This window comes from Suncus etruscus, chromosome 2, assembly GCF_024139225.1.
Source record: "Suncus etruscus isolate mSunEtr1 chromosome 2, mSunEtr1.pri.cur, whole genome shotgun sequence".
NCBI classification, from domain to species: domain Eukaryota; kingdom Metazoa; phylum Chordata; class Mammalia; order Eulipotyphla; family Soricidae; genus Suncus; species Suncus etruscus.
The window spans coordinates 9,412,724-9,436,369 of record NC_064849.1 but is presented as its reverse complement, the minus strand read 5'-3'; the positions used below and the strand labels follow the sequence as shown (position 1 = coordinate 9,436,369).

At 51.9% G+C, this 23,646-nt stretch overlaps 2 protein-coding genes across 3 annotated transcripts in view; both read left to right on the top strand.

Moving 5' to 3' along the window:
- Window positions 1-23,646, top strand: part of CARHSP1 (calcium regulated heat stable protein 1) — a 1,067,514-nt gene that overhangs the window by 135,784 nt on the left and 908,084 nt on the right. The window lies entirely within an intron of this gene.
- On the top strand, window positions 1,705-9,479 carry TMEM114 (transmembrane protein 114). The gene is made up of 4 exons (XM_049768524.1): window positions 1,705-1,924; window positions 2,121-2,201; window positions 8,869-9,006; window positions 9,245-9,479. The coding sequence occupies exons 1-4, from the start codon at window positions 1,705-1,707 to the stop codon at window positions 9,475-9,477; spliced, it is 672 nt and encodes a 223-aa protein (XP_049624481.1). The 3' UTR covers window positions 9,478-9,479.

The following is a 23,646-nucleotide window of genomic DNA, read 5'->3' as shown; positions in this document are numbered from 1 at the left end:
GTATGGTGTTTTCCCATTTTAATGTGTCTATGCAAACAAGAATCAATGCCATGGGGCGTTATTGGTGCTTATTTTAGTTTTTTTAGGGCATGGAGTATTTTTGCACTTGGTTCCTGATATCCTAATACTTTGTCCCTCTGGGAGTGGGAAGGACAAATGCAAATTTTCGTCGAAGAAACAGAGGTTCAGAGAAATAAGGTGGCCTGTGAGACTGATGAAAAACTTCAACTTAAAAGGCCTGCCACCTCTAGTTGAGGGGTCTGGTGATAGTCCAGTGGAGAGGGCATTTGCCTCGCATATGGCTGACCCAGGTTCGATCCCTGGCATCCCATCTGGTCCTGAAACCTGCCAAGAGTGATTTCTGAGCACAGAGCCAGGAGTAACCCCTCAGCACCACTGAGTATGGACCACAAAACCCCCAAACAAACGAAAAAGGAATAAAACTCCAACAAGTGCCCAAGTGTCCATACTCCTTGCTATTCATACTGCCAGCTCTCAGCTTTGGGCCAGATAGCTGGGACCTCAGTGTTGGGGAAACTCAGTGTTCTTTGGACTCTGGCTTCAGACTCAGGTTTTCTCAGTGTCTTCAATGGACCTACCCAGTCCTCCATTTTCTTTCATTCAGAGTCCCTGAGCATGATTCAGGGAGAGTATGTTAGACCATAGGGGAGGTTGGGGATTGAACCCGGGCTGGCCACATGCAAGGCAAACATCCTCCCCACTGTCTTATTGGCCTGAGCCCAAAGCAAGGTAGTTTTCATGGAAAGATATGCGATATGAGAGGGGCCGGAGTGATAGCACAGCGGTAGGGCGTTGCCTGGCACGTGGCTGACCTAGGATGGACTGCGATTCGAATCCTGGCATCCCATATGGTCCCCCAAGTCTGCCAGGAGTGACTTCTGAGCGCAGAGCCGGGAGTAACCCCTGAGCGCTGCTGGGCGTGACCCAAAACCAACAAAACCAACAAAAAGGTATGAGAGGTGAGAAGGTGAGAAGTTTGTGTTTAAAGAGAGAGCGTAGGTTTAGCGTGACACATTTAGAATATCATTTTAAACCTGCAGAATTTGGGGGAACAGGAGCAATAACCCTTAGACAGAGCCAGTTAGGGCCCCACATGCCCTTCCTCAAATCCCCTTCCCCAAGAAGAATGAAGGGTCTGAAGGGAGGATGCCAGACAAGAGTCCTGTTTGTGAGCCCCCAAACTGGGTGCGCTTCAAGGTTCAGCTCCTTTCTTTACCATGGTGTGTGTGTGTGTGTGTGTGTGTGTGTGTGTGTGTGTGTGTGTGTGTGTGTGTGTGTGTGTGTGTGTGTGTGTGTGTGTAGGCCTCTCCTTTCTGCCCCAAACCACTTCCCACCCAGGCAGGCTACTAAGCTGGGGTGCTGCGGGAACAGGAACTCCATAGGGTCCCTCTCCAATGGGTGTACCTTGGGACATGAAGCATCCAAAGGCTGAGCCAGGCGGCCTGGGGTGGAGAGGGCTAACGGTTTGTGGGTGCAGCTTCAGGCTTGGGGAAGGGAGGACAAAGGTGTTGGGAGAAAAGGGGGTGCGGGGCAGGGGGGTCTGACAGTGGAGGCAGCCTGGGCGCCCAGGTGAGGGTGGGTGAGTGCGGGATGCTCGGGGCGCAGGCGCGCGGGGCGCAGGTGACGGGCGGAGCCAGGAGGCGCGATCGAGGCCCCGCAGCTTCGGGGTGCGCCATCGGAGCGATGCGGGTGCCCCTGGGCGCGCTGGCGGGCGCGGCGGCGCTCACCGGGGCGCTCAGCTTTGCGCTCCTGGCCGCCGCCATCGCCACCGACTTCTGGTACATCATCGACACGGAGCGGCTGGAGCGCGGAGGGCCCGGGGCGCAGGAGCAAAGTCAGGGTGCCAACACGAGTCAGCTGGAACCCCTGAGCTCCCACTCGGGGCTCTGGAGGACCTGCCGGGGTAAGGGCGCGCGCGCGCTTGGGTACCCACCTGCGGGCCCCCGACCTGTTGCGTTCTGAGCGCGCCTGGTTCCGCGTGGGCTCGGGGAAGGGCTTGGGGTTGTCGGGTCAGTGGAGGGAGGAAGGGGGACCGCACGCCGGGGGCCCACCCATCTCGTCCCGTCCTGGCCCATCCTGTCCTGGCCCGTCCCAAACAGTCCAGAGCCCGTGCACTCCCCTGATGAACCCCTTCTGGCTCGACAACGTCACGATGAGCGACTCGAACCGCCAACTTCTGAGTGAGTCCGGGGATGGAACGGGGTGTTGGGGTGCGCAGGGGTGCTGGGAGAACCCCAGGTCTGTTTCCCCCAATTTGCAAATCCCTCCTAGACCTCCCCACAGCCAGTCTCTGCTCAGTGGAAGTTGGGGACCACCTTGGATCCCGGGGGTGGGGAGGAGGGAATGGGCTGGGAGTAGCAAGCGGGCGGATGGGGTGCTCTTTTTGTTCCCCTACACCGGTTGAGGTTTAGCAGTCAATCGACCAATGCTGACCCATAGCTGCTGATTTTTCCGTTGCTGATGGTGAGATGCTGCGAGGGTGAGGGAGGGTGTGGGTGGGTAGGTGGAGTTGGAGAGATAAACTTGCGGGGACCACAGCTACATTTTAGGGAGCCCACTAGGGCAAGAAGCTTCCTTGGATGAGTTGGATGCCTTAGAGAGACAAGGTCTTGTTCTTCAAACCGTAAGGCACACCCCATGTGACTTATTTTTTATTATTATTGTTATTGTTGTTATTATTATTGGTTTTCTTGGGCCACACCCGGCGGCGCTCAGGGGTTACTCTTGGCACTGTGTTCAGAAATCGTTCCTGGCAGGCTTGGGGGACCATATGGGATGACAGGAATCGAACCCTGGTTCGTCCCGGTTCTCTGCATGCAAGCAAACGCCCTACTGCTGTGTTATGGCTCCGGCCCAGTATTATTATTATTTTTTTGCTTTGGAGACCATATCCGGTGATGCTCAGGGCTGACTACTGTCTCTGTGCTCAGGAATCACTCCTGGCGGGCTCAGGGGACCCAATGGGATGCCAGGGATCCGACCGGGGCCTGGTGTGTGCAAGGCAAGTGCCCTCCCTGCTGTGCTATGGCTCTGGCCCCATGTGCGTCTTTTTTGTGCTCAGAGATAGGCCAGTTGAGCAGCAGTGGTTGGGCCATGGTTATTTATAAAATGCCCACAGGAAGGTAACTGGAGGAAGAGAGGAGCCTTTGCTCCTGGGGTTCTGGGGAGGGGGTTCTCTTGTCCTTGGAACCTGCCCTCCCCACGGGCTGGATTCGCTTTCAGGACCCCGTGTGATGCATCAGTTGCTTCTCAGGCCCTCATTGATTTCCATCACCTTACCAAGTTATTTTTTTTTTGGGGGGGGCACACCCAGTGATGCTCAGGGGTTACTCTTGGCTATGCTCTCAGAAATTGCTCCTGGCTTGGGGAGCCATATGGGACGCAAGGATTGAACCCAAGTTCGTCCTGGGTCAGCTGACTGCTAGGCAAGCGCCCTACTGCTGTGCTATCACTCAGGCCCCTAAGTTATTATTATTGATTCCATTTATTTTCTCTTCATTTTTTTCCAAGAGGGGAAATAGAGGCCCACAGAAGTTTGAGAGGGGCTGGTGCTGGGAATGAGAACTGAGTTTGCTCGAGTTGGGACAAGTGGACACTTTTAGATCCACTTCCTGAGTCCCAGAATTATGACACTCAGAACATGGAAATCCTGGGCCTGGCTCAGTAGGGCTCCTGGGTCGCCCTCCTCCCCACACCCCTGAGTTTTCAGCATTGTCCTTTCCTCTACATCTCGGTTGGCTTTGGGAAGTGGCCACATCCTGTCCTACCAAAGGGCCTTTGCAGATGCCTTTCCTTCTGCAGAATCTCCTTGCTTTCATCCGACTGTCTTGGCTTGTGTAGGAAGTGTGGGATTGGAGGTTGACTCTGTAGCTCTCCATAGACTGTGAGCTCTATGGGGACCAGGGGGCCAGGGATCACATCTCCCTCACCATGGGTAGAGTTTGGTTATGGTCAGGAGCCCAAATTTGCTGAGCAAGCGAGAGAGTGAGTGCCAACTTCATCGTGGCAAAGTGCAGAGACAGGAATAAGTTTTGAGCACTGCCAGGTGTGGGCCAAAACAGAAACAAACACAACAGAAATGATCAACAGGGGCTGAAGCCATAGCACAGAGGGTAGGGTGCCTGCCTTGTGGCCAACTTGGGTTTGATCCGCAGCATCCCATAGAGTCCCACGAACATGCCAGGAGTAACCCCTGAACACCTCCGGGTATAGTCCTTAAACAAACAGAAATGATCAACAATAATAAAAAAGCACTGCGGGGCCTGAGCTATATCACAGAGGGGCTGGGGCATGCCTTGCACATAGCAGACCCAGGTTTGACCCCCAGTATCCTATAGCTCTGCCAGGAGTGAGCCCTGAGTTCAGCCAGGAGAAAACCTGAACACCGTGGGATGTGACTCAAAAAACCCTAGAAATATTAAAACAAACAAACAAACAAACAAAAAACCCAAGGGGGAGGACCCAGAGTGGTGGTGCTGTGGTAGGGCATTTGCCTTGCACACAGCTGACCCAGGACAGACTGCAGTTCCCCTAACCTCCCTTATGGTCCCTCAAGCCAGGAGCGATTTCTGAGCTCAGAGCCAGGAGTAACCCCTGAGGGTCACCGGGTGTGGCCCCAAAACAAAACAACAACAACAAAATAAAAACCCCAAAATAGAAACTTGTTTGGAGGGATTTAGCAGGGCCCCAGCTTCTCTGTACCCCTAAACAGTCCACCTCCATCTGGGGAAGGCTCAGACCAAGTGTGTACCTGTGGAAGGTGGAGTCGGGGGGGGGGGGAAGGGGTAGGAAACACCTGGTAGCAGATCAGCTGAGTCAATCCTGGAGATCAGTGGGTGACAAATGTCACCATCAGGTCCCCCTCCCTCCAGCCTTTCAGGGACTCTGCTCCAGCATTGGGCTGGGAGCTGACATCCAACTTCCTTATCACATCTTTGAGTAACCCGGATGGTGAGCAGTCAGCATTGATCTTTCTTGGCACAACTTGCAAACAGGGCCATCTGGCAAGAAATGGGGAGAGCTCAGCCTCCACCCTCAGATCTATGTCTAACCACTGTCCAAGGCTATGTGAGGGAGATCCTTGACCCCATATGGATCCCTTGAGGCTAAGAGGGAAGGGTAAACTAGAAGGTCATAATTACCTGTGAAGTCGGCCCTAAGGGGCAGCTGCTACTATGACAATTCTCTCATCCAGGAACAATATGGTCTTCCCCTCAGACACTGTGCCTACTGCAAATTACACCCAAAAGAGATCCCCCCAAATTTCTTTATTCTCTGAGACTTTTGACTCTCATCCCAGCTTTTATTGCGAAGATCTTTTATGCTTTATTTCAAAGCCATGTTGGGCAAGGGAAGTGCAAAGTCCATGGACAATTTATTTCTGGCTCAGTGCCCAGGGTGACGCCTGGCAGGAGCTCATGGGACTCTGCAAGTGTCAGGGATGGAACAGGGGTTGGCCCCATGCAAGGCAGGTGCCTCATTTCTTGACCTATCTTAGCCCAGAGGTTTCATTCTCTAAAAGCCTGCTTGAAAAAAGAGAGCCCTGGCAACGTTGTGCACAGTTGGCTCCAGATAACTCCTCTTGCTATAAAGGAAGGTCCTTTGATTCTTTTTACTCCAACAAAACCCCAGCAGGCCAAGTACTCAGCCTCAATAATAAAACTGGTTTTGTAGGGACTGAAGGATACTTTAGCAGGGAGGACATTTTTGCTTTGCATGTGGCTGATGCAGGTTCGATCCCCGGCATCCCATAGGGTTCTCTGAGTACCACCAGGAATGATGCTTGAATGCAGAACCAGAAGAAACCCCCTGAACATCACCAGGTGTGACCCAAAATCAAAACCCAAAACAATAGCAAAAAAGAGTTTTTGGTTGCTCTTTCTGCCAGCAGAAAGAGACATGTGTGTCTGGGGATCGAACCCTTGTTGACTGCAAGCAAAGCTGTGTTATAGGACTATGGCCCCTGTGAGTCTTTTTCTTTTTGGGGGGGGCCCACAACACACTTTTGAGTGTCAAGTGATAGAAACTCAAGGACTTCTTGCATTGAATCAATGTATTGAATGTATTGAATCAATACTGGTTGGTGTAACTGCAAAGCTCAAACCAGCAGCTTGCAGACCTCCTGGCTGGTCTTTGCTTCTGTTTGGGTCCAGCTTACTAATAAATAACCTGCATTCCAGCAGGAAACTTTCCATTTCACCCAAAATTCTGCAATACTTTCGAGGGAGCCTCTCATTGGACCAGATTGAATTGCATGCTCCAGCCTGAAAGCAAATCACTGTGGAGTACGCTGTGCTGATTGGCTGGGCCAAGTTACATGCACTTAGCAATTAACTGATGAGTGCAAAGTCAGTCTCTCATGGGCCCAACTGTGGGCCAGTGAGTGACTTTGGGGTTTCCCAGGCCTTTTTGTTGGGGGTGAACTGAGATCATGTGAGCCAAGCTCTGGGCTCAGCTCACTGCGCATAGCAGGATCTCACTCCAGCTCTGAACCCTGCCATTTGCCTTTGGCTTCTTTCTTTTCTTTTTTTTTTTTTTTTTTTTTTTTTTGGTTTTTCGGGCCACACCCATTTGATGCTCAGGGGTTACTCCTGGCTAAGGGTTCAGAAATTGCCCCTGGCTTGGGGGGACCATATGGGACGCCGGGGGATTGAACCACGGTCGCGATCTTTCCTGGGCTAGCGCTTGCAAGGCAGATACCTTACCTCAAGCGCCACCTCGCCGGCCCCGGCTTCTTTCTTTTCTTAGGAAAAGTTTATTTCACATAGGTACAGGGCTGGCAATGGGTTACAGAGTCACAGGTGTGGTTCTCAGCTTGGGACAGTCTCAAAAACATTTTTTTTTTGAGGGGACCGGAGAGATAGCATAGTGGTAGGACGTTTGCCTTGCACACAGCTGACCCAGGATGGACCTGGGTTTGATCCCCAACGTCCTATAGGGTCCCCCAAGCCAGGAGCAATTTCTGAGCTCATAGCCAGGTGTAATCCCTGAACATCACTGGGTGTGGCCCAAAAATGAAAAAAAAAAAGTTTTGGTTTTGGTTTTTAGCTGTGCTCAGGGATCACTTCTGGAGGGACTCAGAGATGCCAAGGAACCAACCCAAGCTGCTATGTGCAAGGCCAATGCCCTACCCACTGTACTATCACTTCAGCCTCTAAATTTTTTTTTAAATCAACAAAGAAATGAAAAATTCTCTGTTGGGCCAGGGAATTAGACTAAGGGGCAGGAGCACATTCTTTGCTGGTGGAATTCCATGTTCTATCCATAGCACCATTAGCTGTGACCATCCCCTATAATCCTTCCACCCCCATTTTCCATTGAGGAGAAAAAGCAAACCTAGGAGGAAGCAGAAATGTTTGTACCAAGGAAAGCCAAGTGGACGCCTGTTCCATTAACACGCTGCAGTGACCAGAAAGGTGGGGAGTCCCCTGTGGGTAGAGGAGGGGAGGAGAGAGCAAAGTTGGGTGGGCATCGAGGGTAAAGTGGGAACCTCTTCAGGCCTTAAGGGCTCCACTCAGCAAGAGTCTGCAATCATCTTCCCGTCTTCTCGGGAGAAAGTGTCCCTTTCCAGCTTGTCATTTCTGGCTCTCCGGAAAGTGCTCACAGAGGTTCGATCCTGTCTCTTTGGAAGGAGCCAACCTGTCTTCCTGCCACACCAGCATCTCTATCCTGTCCTCTTGCAGCTTGTCTGGGAGATGCTGTGGAGAACATGGTTCTTTGCCCAGTGAGGAACATTTCACTTCTCAGCTTCAGCCTCAGGTGATCCTAGTGCAGGGCAGAGCTGAGGGTTAACCCCACAGCTGCATTTTCTGCTCAGGGTTTCCCTGAAGGAGGAAGTGAGAGGGATGGTGGGGGAATTCGGGTCCCCTACGGTGAACCTGGACCTGTCACAGTCTGGAGAGTGGCACAGCTGTGTCTCCCCAGGTTCCTTCAGGTTGGTAGTGTTTGGGGATTAAGGATGATCCTCTGGGGGCCGGAGAGATAGCATGGAAGCAGGGCATTTGTCTTGCATGCAGAAGGACGGTGGTTCGAATCCCGACATCCCATATGGTCCCCTGAGCCTGCCAGGAGCGATTTCTGAGCGTAGAGCCAGGAGTAACCCTGTAACCCCTGAATGTTGCCGGGTGTGACCCAAATACCAAAAAAAAAAAAAAAAAAAAGGATGATTCTCTGGCTTCCAATAGCAGAGGGGGGCTACTCCTGTCTACTCCAGTGAATACTTCACTGTCCACAGAGTGTGGACAGGTGCAGAGTCCTAGCACTACCATCCACGGTCATGGCTGGGCTGTGGGACCCCCCCCCCCCCCCCCGTCTCTGATTCTGCTCTGTTGCTCCCAGGACTCTGAGCACTGCGTACAGAGTCCCCTCCCTGATCCAACATGAAGACCCTGGAGATGCTCCATTCTTGCTATATGCAAGACCCTTGGACCCCCCCAGAAGCTGTCTGGGGGAGTCCCTCCTGTCTGCAGAGCTGGGGAGGAGCATAAGCAGAGACTTGACAGCTTCCAGCTACCTCCTCAGCTGCCTCCCCTGCCGAATCCACCCCACAGCTCAGTGGCCAATTCCTAGTGACTGGCCTCTGCCAGTCTGCATCCCAGACTCCACGAGTCTCCAAGGAGCCCCCAGGCTGGAACCTGCTTGGCCCCCTCAACCCCTCACCCCTTCCCACCCCTGCCACTGTGAGTGGTCCTGCCCCGGGTGGGTGTGGAGTGGGGTGCTGCCCTGCTGCAGAGGTGTGTGTGCCTCAGTGGGAGTGTATTGGGCCCCTCGAGGATGGGTGCTGGCGTGGGGGGGTCAAGTGTCTCGGCCCTTCCCACAGCCCAAACTGTCTTCTTCCCACCCCCACAGCCATGCACGGTACCTTCCTGATCCTGCTGCCTCTCAGCTTGATTCTCATGGTGTTCGGGGGCATGGTGGGTTTCCTCAGCTTCCTCCTGCGAGCTGCACGTCTGTTGCTGCTCACCGGGTCGCTCTTCCTTTTTGGAGGTAGGTGCCACAGTGTTTCGGTGCCCTTAGTGCTAGGTTATCTATGATCCCATGGTGTATTGCATGTACCAGTGATGCGTGGTGCTACGGTATCCATGAAGCTGCGGTGACCATGGTATCACATGCCATGATAATCCAATGTCACAGTGCCACGGGACCCATGATGCCACGGTGCCGCAGGTGCCTGATGCCCACGGTGCCAGTGAGGTGCCACTCCCTCTCCTCTCCTCTCCCGCAGCTCTGGTGACCCTGGCGGGCATCAGCGTGTACATCGCCTACTCGGCGGCCGCCTTCCGCGAGGCGCTGTGCCTGCTGGAGGAGGAGGCGCTGCTGGAGCAGGTGGACATCCACTTCGGCTGGTCCCTGGCCCTGGGCTGGGGCAGCTTCGTCGCTGAGCTGCTCACTGGAATCGCCTTCCTGTCCGCCGCCCGCCTGCTCAGCCTTCGGAGGGTGCAGGAGGGGCCCCTCTGACCCCTGCTGGGGTGCAGGAGGGGCCTTGAGCCCTGTTGGGTGGCCAGGAGCTGTGTGTGTGGGGGTGCAGGACGGACACTGAGCCCAGCTGGGTGGCCAGGTGTCAGGGTGCAGGAGGGACCCTGAGCCCTGCTGGATGATCAGGGGGTGTGGGGGTGTAGGTGGGGCTCTCTGAGCCCTGCCTGGTAGTTGGGACTGGCCTGGCGCCTGCAGATTGCCTGTTCTTCAAGGGCCGCTGGTGGAGGCAAGGGGGGACCCATGTGAGCAACAGGAACAGAGACCCTCCAGCCCCCAGTTATCTGCGCATTGTGTCTCTGTATGTGTGTCTCCATGTGCTGTGTCCTCGCCCACCACGCGTGTCCCTGCCTGCTGCTTCCCTGTGTTCATGTGTCCCGTGTGCTGAGTCCACACGTGTGCCACATTTACGGGGTTAGGGGCAGGGCAGGTGCAGGGAGCACAGAACCCAGGAGAAAGTGCAAAGAACCCTCGTCATAAACAGAACCGCAACACAGCCACACCCGGTGTCCTCTGGTTTTATTTATTTCTCCATCCCCATCTCGGCCACCAAGTGCTTCTTTCTTGCATACTCGAGGGACCAGAGAGGTTAGGTAGGCCGCACGCAGATGCACAGCTAACCAGTTGTCCAGGCCCCCAACCCAAGGTCAGGCTGTCTTTGCCGCAGCTTGGGAGAGGGGATACTCAGGCTGCAGACACATTCCTTCCTGGAATGCCCTCATGACACCGTGCTATGACGTCACATTGTCCATGATGCCACCCCACGATGACATCATTCCCTCTCTAGGCCTCAGGCCTCACGATGACAGCACCTTCGTGGGGGGCACCGTCACTCTCGCCGCTGTGACATCACTACCATGTAGGCCCAAAGCCGAGGCCCACCACACATTCTGCATACAGGGCAGTGCTGGGGATGGGGCTGAGATTCGAACCCGCAGGCTTTCAGGGCAGCTCTACTATCTCCAGGCCTCTCGGCTGGGCGGGTTTCAGGGCCTGCTGCTGCCTTTCATTCTGTCCATCCTTGTGGCTGCTGCTAGGGATGCTGAAGACCCAAGAAAGAAGTTTCCAGGACTGGAGGGAGGGCTCTTGCCTTGCAGGCAGAAAGAAGGACGGTGGTTCGAATCCCGGCATCCCATATGGTTCCCCAAGCCTGCCAGGAGCGATTTATGAGCATAGAAGAGCCAGAAGAAACCCCAAAACAAAGACAAAACCAAACTAAACCGAACAACAAAAGTTTCCAGCAAAGCTGAACAGGGAGCCAGAAAGCGGTCTCTGCTACCACCGGCTGGTCATCCTGTAGAACTGCAGTCAGGCAGGTCTGATGCGCCTTAGAGCCCACAAACTAGAGATAAATATTTTTTTGCCTTCCTTAGGGACATGAGGGACTCTTAGGGGGTAGTCTGCTTGTCACAACCGTAAAGAGCTGCTACTGCATCTGCTGGGTGGGGGACAGAGAGTTGGCTCAGTTCCCAGGGTGCCTGGAACCGCCCCATACTCCAATCCAGGAGGGATTTTGCTCACGGGCCAGCAGACTTAGGGCTGAGAACTTGGAGGCTGCTAGAGTAGAAAAGCCCTGGTAGTGTGAGAAAGTCCCAGAAAATAAAAATGCTTATTCATATGCGGGACCCTCCTCCCTATGCATCAGTTCCTACTACACAACTGCTCTAGGGTTTGAGGTCACATGCCTAGGGATGGGGCCAGCCCCTATGCAGCTCATATGAAAACAGGCGATGCACAGGAGGCCCCATAGCATAAGAGGACTCCTGAGAGCAGTCAGTGCTTTGATGGAAATAATAAAGAAAAATAAGAAAAGAAAGAAACACTGGACACATGGGGTCGGAGAGAGAGCCTGGAGGTAAGGAGCCTGCCTTCCATGTGGAAGGATGGTGGTTTGAATCCAGGCATCCCATATGGTCCCCTGAGCCTGCCAGGGGCGATTTCTGAGTGTAGAGCCAGGAGTAACCCCTGAGCGCTGATGGGTGTAACCCAAAAAACCAAAAATAAATAAATAAGAGAAATACTGGATATGTGAGAGACGCTGCTCTAGGGCGGGCAGTTAGGGAGGACTTCTTGGAAGAGGGTATGGAGCTGGCACGCCAATGAGCTCTCTATGTAGGGAAGGGGCAGGGTTCAATGTGATAAACCTGAGGGGTGAAGAGACACGCTTCTTTTAATTCTTCACTTTCCAGATTAGGAAACTGAGGCATAGATGCTCATAATATTGCCATTGGACACCAGACCCCCACCTCCCCATTTCCCCCAAAGGGAAATGGATGGGGACCTGAGGCCCCTCTCCATTCCCCCACACATGGACAGGGAGGTTTCCATCCGGAGAGCATCCTTAGCTTGAGGACTTGGTGCACCGTGTGCTGTGCAATGCTGAGGGATCCCCCAAACTACCCCCTCCAGCTGCAGACACCCCACAGGGAGCCTTCAAGGGCTCAGCTCCCCACCCAGCTGAAAACTCAACTTGATGCCTTGGAAAATAGGTGGTGGAGAAAGCCCAGAGAGGCCTGGAGGATGCAGGGTTTGGGGGGATTGAGGGAGGAGATTAGGGGCACTTGGCAGGGCCGGGGGCTACTTGTAATTCATCTAGCCTGATATAGACACGAGCTATGGGGGGGGCAGAACCAGATCCTGGGGTTTCCCGTGGAGGAGGAATCTTCCAGATATGGACCAGCTCTGACACTCAATGCTTCCCCATGTCAGATGAGCCCCACTTCTTTTTGGGGTCACACACCTGGTGGTGCTTGGGTGGGGAACTTGTGCAGAAGAACAAAGGAGTCAGAACAAGATAGGGTGCTGCACCCCTTTTGGTGGGGCCCTGAGTGGTGCCTGCAGCTTTGGCATCCAGGGCAGGTCTGGGGAGAGATGGTAAAGGTGGATTGAGGCAGTTGTGAGGCACATATTTTGGTTTTGGGGCCACACCCGGTAGTACTTAGGGGTTACTCCTGGCTCTGCACTCAGAAGTCGCTGCTGGCAGGCTCTGGGGACCATATAGGATGCTGGGGATGAAACCTAGGTCGTTCTCGGGTTGGCCACATGCAAGGCAAATGCCCTACTGCTATGCTATCATTTTGGCCTCTCTCTCTCTCTCTCTCTCTCTCTCTCTGGTTTTGAGGTCACACTGGGCAATACTCAGGAGTTACTCCTGGCTCTGCTCTCAGAAGTCTCTCCTGGCAGACTCAAGGGACCATATGGGATGCTGGGGATCAAACCCGGGTCTATCTTGGGTTGGCCGTGTGCGAGGCAAACACCCTACCACTGTGTTATCACTCTGGCCCCTCTTGTTTTGGATATTACTATTACTTATATAGATGGAAACAAAGCAAGAAGTCCATCTTGTCTTATATGTTGATAGTCACATTTGGTGCCTGCTCCCAGTGGAATCCAAGATACTTCTTGTCCTTTTCACAGCTGTCTTTGATGACTGCTTGGCCTTCCCTGGGGATTCACAGTGAATCGATGAGTGAAAAGCTGCTGCAGGGATTCGTGTCCCTGAAAAGAACTTCCTGATCTGGACCTCAGGCGGGTGGAGCAGGGTTAGGGTCTTACATGTGTCTGATCATGTGATGTCAAATTGAAATGTGTGTGTTTAATGAGAATCTACATGCATTGGAGAGAATTTTTATTAAATATCTGGGGGGGGGGCGGTGGAGAGATAGCCCAGTGGTAGGAAGTTTGCCTCGCATGCAGCTGATCCAGGAAAGACAGTGGTTCAAATCCTGGCATCCCATATGGTCCCCCTTGTCTACCAGGAGCGATTTCTGAGTGCAGAGCCAGGAGTAACCCCTGAGTGCTGCTGGGTGTGACCCAAAAACCAAAAAAAAAAAAAAAAAAAGTATCTGGGGCTGGAGAGATAGTACAGGAGGCAAGGCACTTTCCTGACCCTGGTTTTGATCTCTGGCACCCTGAAAGGTCCCCCAAGTACAGTCAGAAGAGACTGTTGAGTATAGAGCCAGGAGTCAGCCCTCAACTGAGTAAGCCAACCCCAAAATCTAGTATTGTATTCAGGGAGTGATCAGAGGACTTATTCTAGAAAGTACTTGGTTGTTGTTGGGTCACACCTGGTGGGTACTCAGGGCTGACTCCTGGCTCGTGCACTGGAATCACTCCTGTGGGTACTTGGGGGGCCAAATAGGATGTTGGGTATCAGACCTAGGTTGGCCTAGGTGTGCAAAGCAAGCATCCTACCCACTCTGATATCTCTCTGGACTTTTACAATGATGACTTTTGAGAGGGAGAGGGAGAGAGAGACAGAAAGAGAGGAGAGAGTGGAGAGGAGAGGAAAGAGAGAAGAGAGAAGAGAGAGAGACAGAGACAGAGAGACAGAGACAGAGAAGAGAGGAGAGAAAGAGAGATAGAGAGAGAAGCTTCTCCTAGATCAGAGCAGAGAAGTAGGACTTGAACCTCTTGGTAGTATTCCTCTCTCCAGGTTTTGCAAGAACCTCATGGGCCATTCCTCTGCCCCCTTCCCACCTCCCCCAGGCCCTTAAAATATTCCATCTCTGGGAGAGATAGCATGGAGGTAAGGCATTTGCCTTGCATGCAGAAGGTCGGTGGTTGGAATCCCAGCATTCCATATGGTCCCCCGAGCCTGCCAGGAACGATTTCTGAGCATAGAGCCAAGAGTGACCCCTGAGTGCTGCCGGGTGTGACCCAAAAACCAAAAAAAAATTTTTTTTTTTCATCTCTGGGCCAGAGCGATAGCACAATGGGGAAGACATTTGCTTTGCATATGGCTGACTGGTTCGATCCTCAGCATCCTATATGGTCCCCTGAGCCTGCCTGGAGTAATTTCTGAGCACAGAAAAAGGAGTAAGCTTGAGCACTGCAGGGTGTAGCCCGAAAACAAAACAAAACAAAAATGATGCTATCATACAGTGAGCTTCTGTGCAAAGTACTGTCTACACAGCAAGCTTTTGTGCCTCCCCCTTTTATTAGGCATGGTAAGACTCCCCTAGGACTCAGAATTTCAGGTGAGGTTCCCATGATGAAGGGCTCAGGGGATGAGATACCCCTCACTGAGCTTGTGAGAGCTCCAGTTTGGAAACCCTTATTCCTTGACAAATGATCTATTTCATTTATTTCCCATGATCTTCCCGCATTATTTCAATATTATTAATACTCGGCAAATATATTAAAAAAGTAATAAACTGGCAATTATGATTGTGCTCTGGACCCCAAACTGCAATTACTCATTACTTTTCAATTATTAACTTCACTTCAAATGTCTTTCAGCAAAGATCGCAGAAAAGAAAAAAACCCAATCCAATGATGTTCTGTACCCCAGTTCCTGAAAATCTATGCTGCACTCAAACTTGACATTTCTGGGATTTATTTGGCCTATCTAGGTGGCAGGGATCAAATAAAGGAAAAAAAAGAAAAACAGGCTTCTCAGGGCCGGAGAGATAGCACAGTGGTAGGGCATTTGTCATGCATGTAGCCAAATGAGGACAAACCCAGGTTCAATCCCCAGCATCTCATATGGTCCCCTGAGCCTGCCAGGGATGATTTATGAGTGCAGAGCCAGGAGTAACCCCTGAGCTCTGTCCGGTGTGGTCCCAAAACAAAACAAAAATTACCCCCCCAAAAAAAACCCCCACAAACCAAGGACAGCCAACATCTTCTTTTGATAGGGAGATTTTATTATATATATACATATATATAATTTATTTATTTATTTATTTATTTATTTATTTTTGGTTTTTGGGCCACACCCGGTAATGCTCAGGGGTTACTCCTGGCTATGTGCTCAGAAGTTGCTCCTGGCTTGGGGGACCATATGGGACACCGGGGGATCGAACCGCGGTCTGTCCAAGGCTAGCGCAGGCAAGGCAGGCACCTTACCTTTAGCGCCACCGCCCGGCCCTTATTTATTTATTTATTTATATTTGGGCCACACATAGCAGTGACCAGGGATTGTTCCTGGCTTTTTGCTCAGGAATCACTCCTGGTAGGCAGCAGACTATATGGGATGATAGATGATGGGAATCAAATCTGGGCTGGCTGCTTGCAAGGCAAATGCCCTGCCTGCTGTGCTGTCGCTCCGGCCCCTGGCAGGGAGCTTTTGAACATGCCCTGTTTGTGTCTTCATCTTTGTTTTATTAATTAATTTTGTTTGGGTTTCGTTTTAGAGCCACATTTGGCAGTGCTCAGGGCATACTCCAGGCTCAGTGCTCCAGGATCACTCCTGGTGAACTTCTGGGGACCCTGTGAGGTCTACCCTGGGGGTAGAGTAGGGGTAGGCTGAGTGCTTTACCCAATTGTACTCTCTCTCCAGCACCAAGCACTACCAGGAATAATTCCTGAGTGCAGAACATGGAGGAGATTCTGAGGACTTCTGGGTGTGCCCTCTCCCCACCCCCGCAAATCCCACTGGGGAGGTCATAAGCCCCTTTTCTTTTTTCTTTTTTCTTTTTTTTGGTTTTTGGGTCACACCTGGCAGTGCTCAGGGGTTACTACTATTGGCTCTGTGCTCAGATATCACTCCTGGCAGGCTTGGGGGACCATATGGGATGCTGGGATTTGAACCACCATCCTTCTGCATGCAAGGCAAATGCTTTACCTACATACTATCTCTCCTGCCCTTTTTCTCTTCTCCTCCCTCCCGCCCTCCCGCCCTCCTCCCTCCCTTCCTTCCTTCCTTCCTTCCTTCCTTCCTTCCTTCCTTCCTTCCTTCCTTCCTTCCTTCCTTCCTTCCTTCCTCCCTCCCTCCCTCCCTCCCTCCCTTCCCTCCTTCCCTCCTTCCTTCCTTCCTTCCTTCCTTCCTTCCTTCCTTCCTTCCTTCCTTCCTTCTTCCTTCCTTCCTTCCTTCCTTCCTTCCTTCCTTCCTCCCTCCCCCTCCCTTCCTTCCTCCCTCCCTCCCTCCCCCCCCTCCCTCCCTCCCTCCCCCCCCCTCCCTCCCTCCCCTCCCTCCCCCCTCCCCCCTCCCTCCCTCCCTCCCTCCCCCCCCTCCCTCCTCCCTCCTCCCTCCCTCCCTCCCTCCCTCCCTCCCTCCCTCCCTCCCTTCTTTCCTTCCTTCCTTCCTTCCTTCCTTCCTTCCTTCCTTCCTTCCTTCCTTCCTTCCTTCCTTCCTTCCTTCCTTCCTTCCTTCCTTCCTTCCTTCCTTCCTTCCTTCCTTCCTTCCTTCCTTCCTTCCTATGTACAGACCTTACTCCTGTCTCTGCACTCATAAATCACTCCTGCTGGTGTTCAGGAGATCATATGGGATGCTGGGAAACAAGCCCTGGTTGGTGATGTGCAAGGCAAGCTGTATTATTAATAATTACTATTATTAAAGTATTAATAATACTGATGTATTATTGCTCTGGCCCCCAACAACCCCCTTTTCCTGAAGACCAGATTTGCCCATCGCCCCAGCGACCAGGTCTGAGCTTCTCTGTTCCAGCAAGAGCAGTGATGGCCATGGCATGGCAGCATGGTGACCTCAACCAATAGAGACAACCACAGTCCAGAGTTGATGCGAAGCTCTCACTGGCTGGTTCTTTCTCCCTGTGACTCTGTGAGCTAGATCGTGTCTCCATCCTTTATAGCATGCTGTCCTGAGACCTAGAAATAACTTGGGCTTTCTCTTTCTTTCTTTTTCTCTTTCTTTCTTTCTTTCTTTCTTTCTTTCTTTCTTTCTTTCTTTCTTTCTTTCTTTCTTTCTTTCTTTCTTTCTTTCTTTCTTTCTTTCTTTCTTTCTTTCTTTCTTTCTTTCTTTCTTTCTTTCTTTCTTTCTTTCTTTCTTTCTTTCTTTCTTTCTTTCTTTCTTTCTTTCTTTCTTTCTTTCTTTCTTTCTTTCTTTCTTCTTTCATCACACCTGGCAGTGCTCAGGGGTTACTCCTGGCTCCACGCTCAGAAATCGCTCCTGGCAGGCTCGGGGACCATATGGGATGCCGGGATTTGAATCACTGTCCTTCTGCATGGAAGGCAAACGCCTTACCTCCAGGCCATCTCTCCAGCCCCTTGGGCTTTCTTTTTCAAGGTCAGCAACAACCACAGAGCATGAGCACAGTGGGGAGGGCATTTACCTTGCACGTGGCTGGCCTGGGTTTGATTTCGAGCATCCCAAAAGGTCCCTTGAGCACCACCAGAAGTAAATCCCGAGCCAGAACCAGGAGTAAACCTTGAGCATGGCCTGCTCCTGCTGTAGCCCGCCCCCCAAGCAAAACCATAGCCAAATAGCTACCCCCATCTCTTTGCAGTGCCTCACTATCTCCCCACATTCTCTCTAAGTGCCCCTGTTTCTACTCCAAAGGAAAGCTCGTGATAGGGTGAAGCTAACAGCCCTCTGTGGCTATTTTTACCTTGGGGAGATCTCTGGGGAACTTGGCTCGAGCCCTGCCCACCACCCTCTCTTGGGAGGCCAGGAGGTGTGGAGAAAGGACAAGAGAAATTCTATTTTTTAAAAATAAGCAAATGACATGAAATTTTAATGGCGGTCATTATGGGCTACTTGTCTCTGGGGCTCTAGCGATTTCTTCAGCCTCCTTGTAAGATTTCCATTTGCTCCTATGAATTACTCACAATTTCCTCTGCCTTGCCCTCACCATAGTCACTGGTGCTGTGAGCCCATGTCCTTGCCTGGGCAGGACCAGCTGATGGAGCACCCTGGCCTTTCAAATATGCACAATATATACTTGAGATCTGCTAAGGAATGACTCGGCTATGACTACATGGTGGCTTGCCGGGTTTGCAGGGCTGGTAGGAGAAAGTGGAGTCAATTTGCATTGATTCTTCAAAGAGGTGCTGAGAGCGAGTGGGTGGGGCTCTGTAGCTGGGGGGGGGGATGGCTGGGGTGTGTCTGGGGGCATGGTTGTGCCTCCCACCCCACAGGGAACCCCCTTTCAAGGTATCTAGTATAGGTCGTAGGGAATACATTCATTTCATAACTCAATTCTCATTTTCAGCAAACTCTTTCAGAGTGATGCTTCCCAGGGGCCAGAAAGATAGCACAGTGGGTAGGACACTTGCCATGCATATGACCCATCTGAGTTTCATTCCCTGGCATCTCGTATAGTCCCCAGAACCTGTCAGGAGGGATCCCTGAAAGCAGAGTCAGAAGGAAACCCTGAGCACAACCAGGTGTACCCTCCTTCACTCCTCAAAAAAAAAAAAAAGTGATGGATCCTATTCTATCATACACTTGCTGAAATGTTCTAGAACTTTCTAGTATATTGATATCGGGGAACTATTAGGCCTTATACAATACTGGCTTGGTCCCTTTTTCCTCTTGTTCATGATACCTCATCTGTGTACATGGCTTATTCCTATGAGTTCAGAGCATACTTCTGTGTAAAGAATTTGACATTCTTTTTGTTTTGTTTTGAGACCACACCTGGTGACACACAGGGGTTATTCCTGGCTCTGTGCTCAGGCATCCCTCCTGACAGGCTTGGGGGGCCATATGGGATGCCCGGGATTGAACCAGTGTGTAAGGCAAGCACCCTCCCTGTTGTGTTATCAATCCAGCCTCTTCCTTAGTATTTTTGTTGATTCTGTCTTTGGCCCCATCTGGTTGTGCTCTAGACTTACTCCTTATTCAGTGCTCAAAGGTCACTCCTGGTGGTGGTTGAGGGACCCTATGTGGTGCATTAACTCCTGTACTATCTCGCTGTCAATGCCAGGGTGATTTCTTAAGATGCTGTAAGTAAAAATAGCACAGTGGCACCATCCCCCCCCCACTCCCCTACCCTCCTCACCATGCTCCCCATAAAAAGCAAGACTTGATTTCCCGCCTGAGACTCTCCTTTTCCCAGTGTCCTAAGGAGGGAGTTGGAATGAGGTAAGTTATGTGTTGTGGTTTTAGGCATTAATGAATATGAGAAACTAAATTATTGGATTTTGCAATGCAAATTATATTTTGAACACAAATTCTTCATTTCTGAATGCTAAGGACTCATAAAGAATGTCAATGGTTTATGAATTAGGCCATTAGCATGCAATTTGTGATTCAAACAGCGCACCAACCCCGTGTAATAAGTAACTATAGAAGGAGTAGAGTTGTCTCAAATTTCAAAATATTTTGCTTGATGCATTAAAAAGTTCTCAAAAGGCTCCCATACTCCTTCCACCGCACTCTTCCTTTCTTTTTCTCCTTCTCTCCCTCCCTCACCTTCCTTCCTTCTCTCCCTCCCTCCCTCACCTTCCTTCCTTCCTTCCTTCCTTCCTTCCTTCCTTCCTTCCTTCCTTCCTTCCTTCCTTCCTTCCTTCCTTCCTTCCTTCCTTCCTTCCTTCCTTCCTCCCTCCTTCCTTCTCCCTCCCTTCCTTCCTTCCCTCCCTCCCTCCCTTCCCTCCCTCCTTCTCCCTCCCTTCCTTCCCTCCCTCCCTCCCTTCCCTCCCTCCCTCCCTCCCTCCCTCCCTCCCTCCCTCCCTCCCTTCCTTCCTTCCTTCCTTCCTTCCTTCCTTCCTTCCTTCCTTCCTTCCTTCCTTCCTTCCTTCCTCCCTCCTTCCTTCTCCCTCCCTTCCTTCCTTCCCTCCCTCCCTCCCTTCCCTCCCTCCTTCTCCCTCCCTTCCTTCCCTCCCTCCCTCCCTTCCCTCCCTCCCTCCCTCCCTCCCTCCCTCCTCCCTTCCTTCCTTCTTCCTTCCTTCCTTCCTTCCTTCCTTCCTTCCTTCCTTCCTTCCTTCCTTCCTTCCTTCCTTCCTTCCTTCCTTCCTTCCTTCCTTCCTTCCTTCCTTCCTTCTCATTCCTGTTTCTCACCTTGGCCAATTGTTCTTTCTTTCAGACAGCAAAAATACTGAGGTGTGGGGCCCCAAGAAATAACACAATAAGGAAGGCAATTGCCTTGCACACAGCTAAGCCACGCTCAATCCCTGACATCCAAGATGGTCCCCAAGCACTACCAGGAGTGATCCCTGAGTCCCAGAGCCAGCAGTAAATCCTGAGCATCTCTGGGTGTAATCACAAGAAAAAATACTGGGGGTTCTTCTATTTCCCTTGGTGTTCTCTCCAGTGATCTTCTGAGCCCCCACGGTCCCTCCCTCGCCACTAAGGGCCCCTCCGAGCCTGTGAGTGCTCTTGGGTCTCTGGTGTCAGCTGTGCATTCCCCAGGAAGATGGGGGACAGGACTCCCCAGATGCTGAGACTCGAAGGCAGGGCCCTGACTCTGGGAGGCTGGTCGACTCACTGCAGAGGGTCTGCCCTGCTCTGCCCAGCCTGGGCGCCTCACCCCCCCACTCTGGCTGCAGAACCCACAGCCAGCAACTCACCTTGGCTGATGAAAAATTTAGGAGCTAACGTGGCACCTCATGCTGCAGAGGCAGCGGGCTCATGCATTTTTAAGTGATTCTGAAGGCTGACAATGCAGATTTACCACTCGGCTGTGATTTAAGCGCCAGGCGACCCCCTCATTACGTTAACAGCACCGGGGGGCCTCTGCGCCTCTTCCCTCTGATCTGCAGGAAGCCCGCTGGGCACCCTGAGCTGGGCAGGGGCTGAAGACAGGATGGGAGGCTTGGCCAGGCTTGGCTGTGTGTGGGGGAGCACAGGGGGGCAGTGAGGTGACTGTTAGCTGGAACAGCAGGGGTGGCTGCACAGGGGGGCTGCAGCTTGGTCCTCCGGAAGGTTTGATTCCTTCGCAGGATGCTCGAGTGTCTCTGTGCGCATGCATGCCTTCTGAGGGTCCCAATTCACATCAGAAATGGGCAGGAAATGGAGAGTTGACGGGTGCCCCCTAGGTGAGGGCAGGAGATGTAGTGACTTCATGATAAAGAGAATAATAAAGCAGGAATAAGAGCCATACATAATAAATGACCCTCCTGCATTCACCAGGAGAGAGGTGGTAATTGGGGGTGTGTGTACATGGCATTTGTGTGTGGGAATGTATGTATTTGTATGTAAGTACGTGGCATGTGTGAGTGTGTGGTGTGTAGTGTGTGTGTGTATGAAGTCAGATCCTGTCTCTTCTCTGCCTACGGCCGTGTGATGAAACTTCTCTAGGTACAGATTCCTTCTCTGTCGAGTGGAACCAAGTCCCCCTTTCCCTGTGGACTCTGATCATGGCTTTTGAAACACGGAGCTTCAGGGGCTAGTGGATTCAGGGGAGGAAACGGGCTTTCTAGGGAAGGAGGTCTGAAGCCTCGTGGAGGACTGAGGGCCTGGCCCTCTCTCTGTGTCCCCTCCAGCTCCACAGGGGACCTCAGGCAGCTGGGCCCCAGCCAAGTTTCTTTCTTTTTTTTCCTTTTTTTTTTGTGGTTTTTGGGTCACACCCGGCAGTGCTCAGGGGTCATTCGTGGCTCCATGCTCAGAATTTGCTCCTGGCAGGCACGGGGGACCATATGGGACGCTGGGATTCGAACCGATGACCTCCTGCATGAAAGGCAAACACCTTACCTCCATGCTATCTCTCCGGCCCCTTCTTTTTTTTTTTTTTTTTTTTGGTGTTTGGGTCACACCCGGCAGCGCTCAGGGGTTACTCCTGGCTCTATGCTCAGAAATCGCTCCTGGCAGGCTCAGGGGACCATATGGGATGACGGGACTCAAACCACTGTCCTTCTGCATGCAAGGCAAACACCCTACCTCCATGCTATGTCTCTGGCCCCGAAGCCAAGTTTCTGATAACTACGGCCTCTGTCCCCCACAGACCCCTAAATTTATGAGTCTGAACAGCTCATTCCAGGGTCCCCAATTATCTCAGGCTAATGGCAGGCTGGCCCCTACATGGAGTTTCTGTTTAGAGGCGATTTCAATTTCTCATTTTCAGGAGTTTGGCTGAGACCAGAGAGTCACTGTGAAGGTGATGAGGGGAGTTTGATCTTGCCGGGCACGGAGCTGTGTGTACACGTGTTTACATGCATGTGCATGCATGTGAGTTGCTCGTCACTGAGCCCCAGGAATTTCATCCAAGCCTTGAGTCAGAAGGGGAGATTGTGGGCCTGGAGAGATAGTACAGCGGCGTTTGCCTTGCAAGCAGCCGATCCAGAACCTAAGGTGGTTGGTTCGAATCCCGGTGTCCCATATGGTCCCCCCGTGCCTGCCAGGAGCTATTTCTGAGCAGACAGCCAGGAGTAACCCCTGAGCACCGCCAGGTGTCACCCAAAAACTAAAAAAAAAAAAAAAAAAAAGAAGGGGAGATTGTGATATATGTGTGGGTCCCAGTTCCTTTCCTGGATCTTCAAACTGGGCTTAAGCCAGGCCTGCCCCCTCTTTCCTCTCTCCTCCCCTTCCTCTTCTTTTCTCAGCCCTCAGTCTTCTCAGGTACCTGGGGATATCTGATACTACCTCAGATACTACCTTTCTCTATTGTTGTTGTTGTTGTTGTTATTATTATTATTATTATTATTATTATTAAACTTTTGGGGCCATACCTGGTGATGCTTAGGGCTTCCTCCTGGCTCTGTACTCAGAAATCACTCAAGGATTAAATTTGGGTCAGCTGCATGCAAGGCAAGTGGCTTTTTTCCTCCAATGATTATGGCTATGATGATTTTAGTTTTTGGCACCACAATTGGGGGATACTCGACTGACTCCTGGCTTTGCTCTGGGGACTCTATGGGATGCTGGGGATCGAACCCAGGCTGGCAATGTGCAAGGCAAGTGCCTTTCCCACTGTACTATTTGTTTTGGACCCTCGAAGTATTTCTAGATTTGAGGAGGTAGCTTAGCAGTAGAGTACTTGCCTGGTGTGGCTCAGGCTCTGGGTTGGATCCCACCTGTGGTTTTATTATTTTATTATTATTTATTTATTATTTTGGTTTTTGGTTCACACCTGGCAGCACTCAGGAGTTACTCCTGGCACTATGCTCAGAAATCGCTCCTGGCAAGCTCGGGGGACCGTATGGGATGCCAGGATTTGAACCATCATCCTTCTGCATGCAAAGCAAATGCCCTATCTCCATGCTATCTCTCCGGCCCCTGTAGTTTTATTTTTACATAATAAGAAAAGCACAAAGTGACTTCACTTCCTGGTCACCTGCTGGACTCCAGCTGGTAGGGGCAGGATGAGTGAGTGACCAGGTGCTGTGGGCAATACTAGTCTGGCTTGAGTGTCTCTGCTGACTCTCAGCCCACTCCACTGGCCGTTCCAGATGCCCCAACTCTGCTCTCCTCTCACAGCCCTCAGGCTTCACAACAGAGGTGGGATGCAGGGACAGATGGAACAGACATCGGACATGACACCAAGCGAGCCTGCAGCTGCATCTGATTTTCCCTGTAGACTTCAAGTCACGGAC

What these genes read in the sequence shown, in the direction of transcription:
- TMEM114 (XM_049768524.1), top strand. Translation starts at nt 1,705, where the DNA reads ATGCGGGTGCCCCTGGGCGCGCTGGCGGGCGCGGCGGCGCTCACCGGG. An exon ending in GCTCTGGAGGACCTGCCGGG is followed by an intron (nt 1,925 to 2,120) that starts GTAAGGGCGCGC and finishes CGTCCCAAACAG; the next exon opens with TCCAGAGCCCGTGCACTCCC. An exon ending in CTCGAACCGCCAACTTCTGA is followed by an intron (nt 2,202 to 8,868) that starts GTGAGTCCGGGG and finishes CCACCCCCACAG; the next exon opens with CCATGCACGGTACCTTCCTG.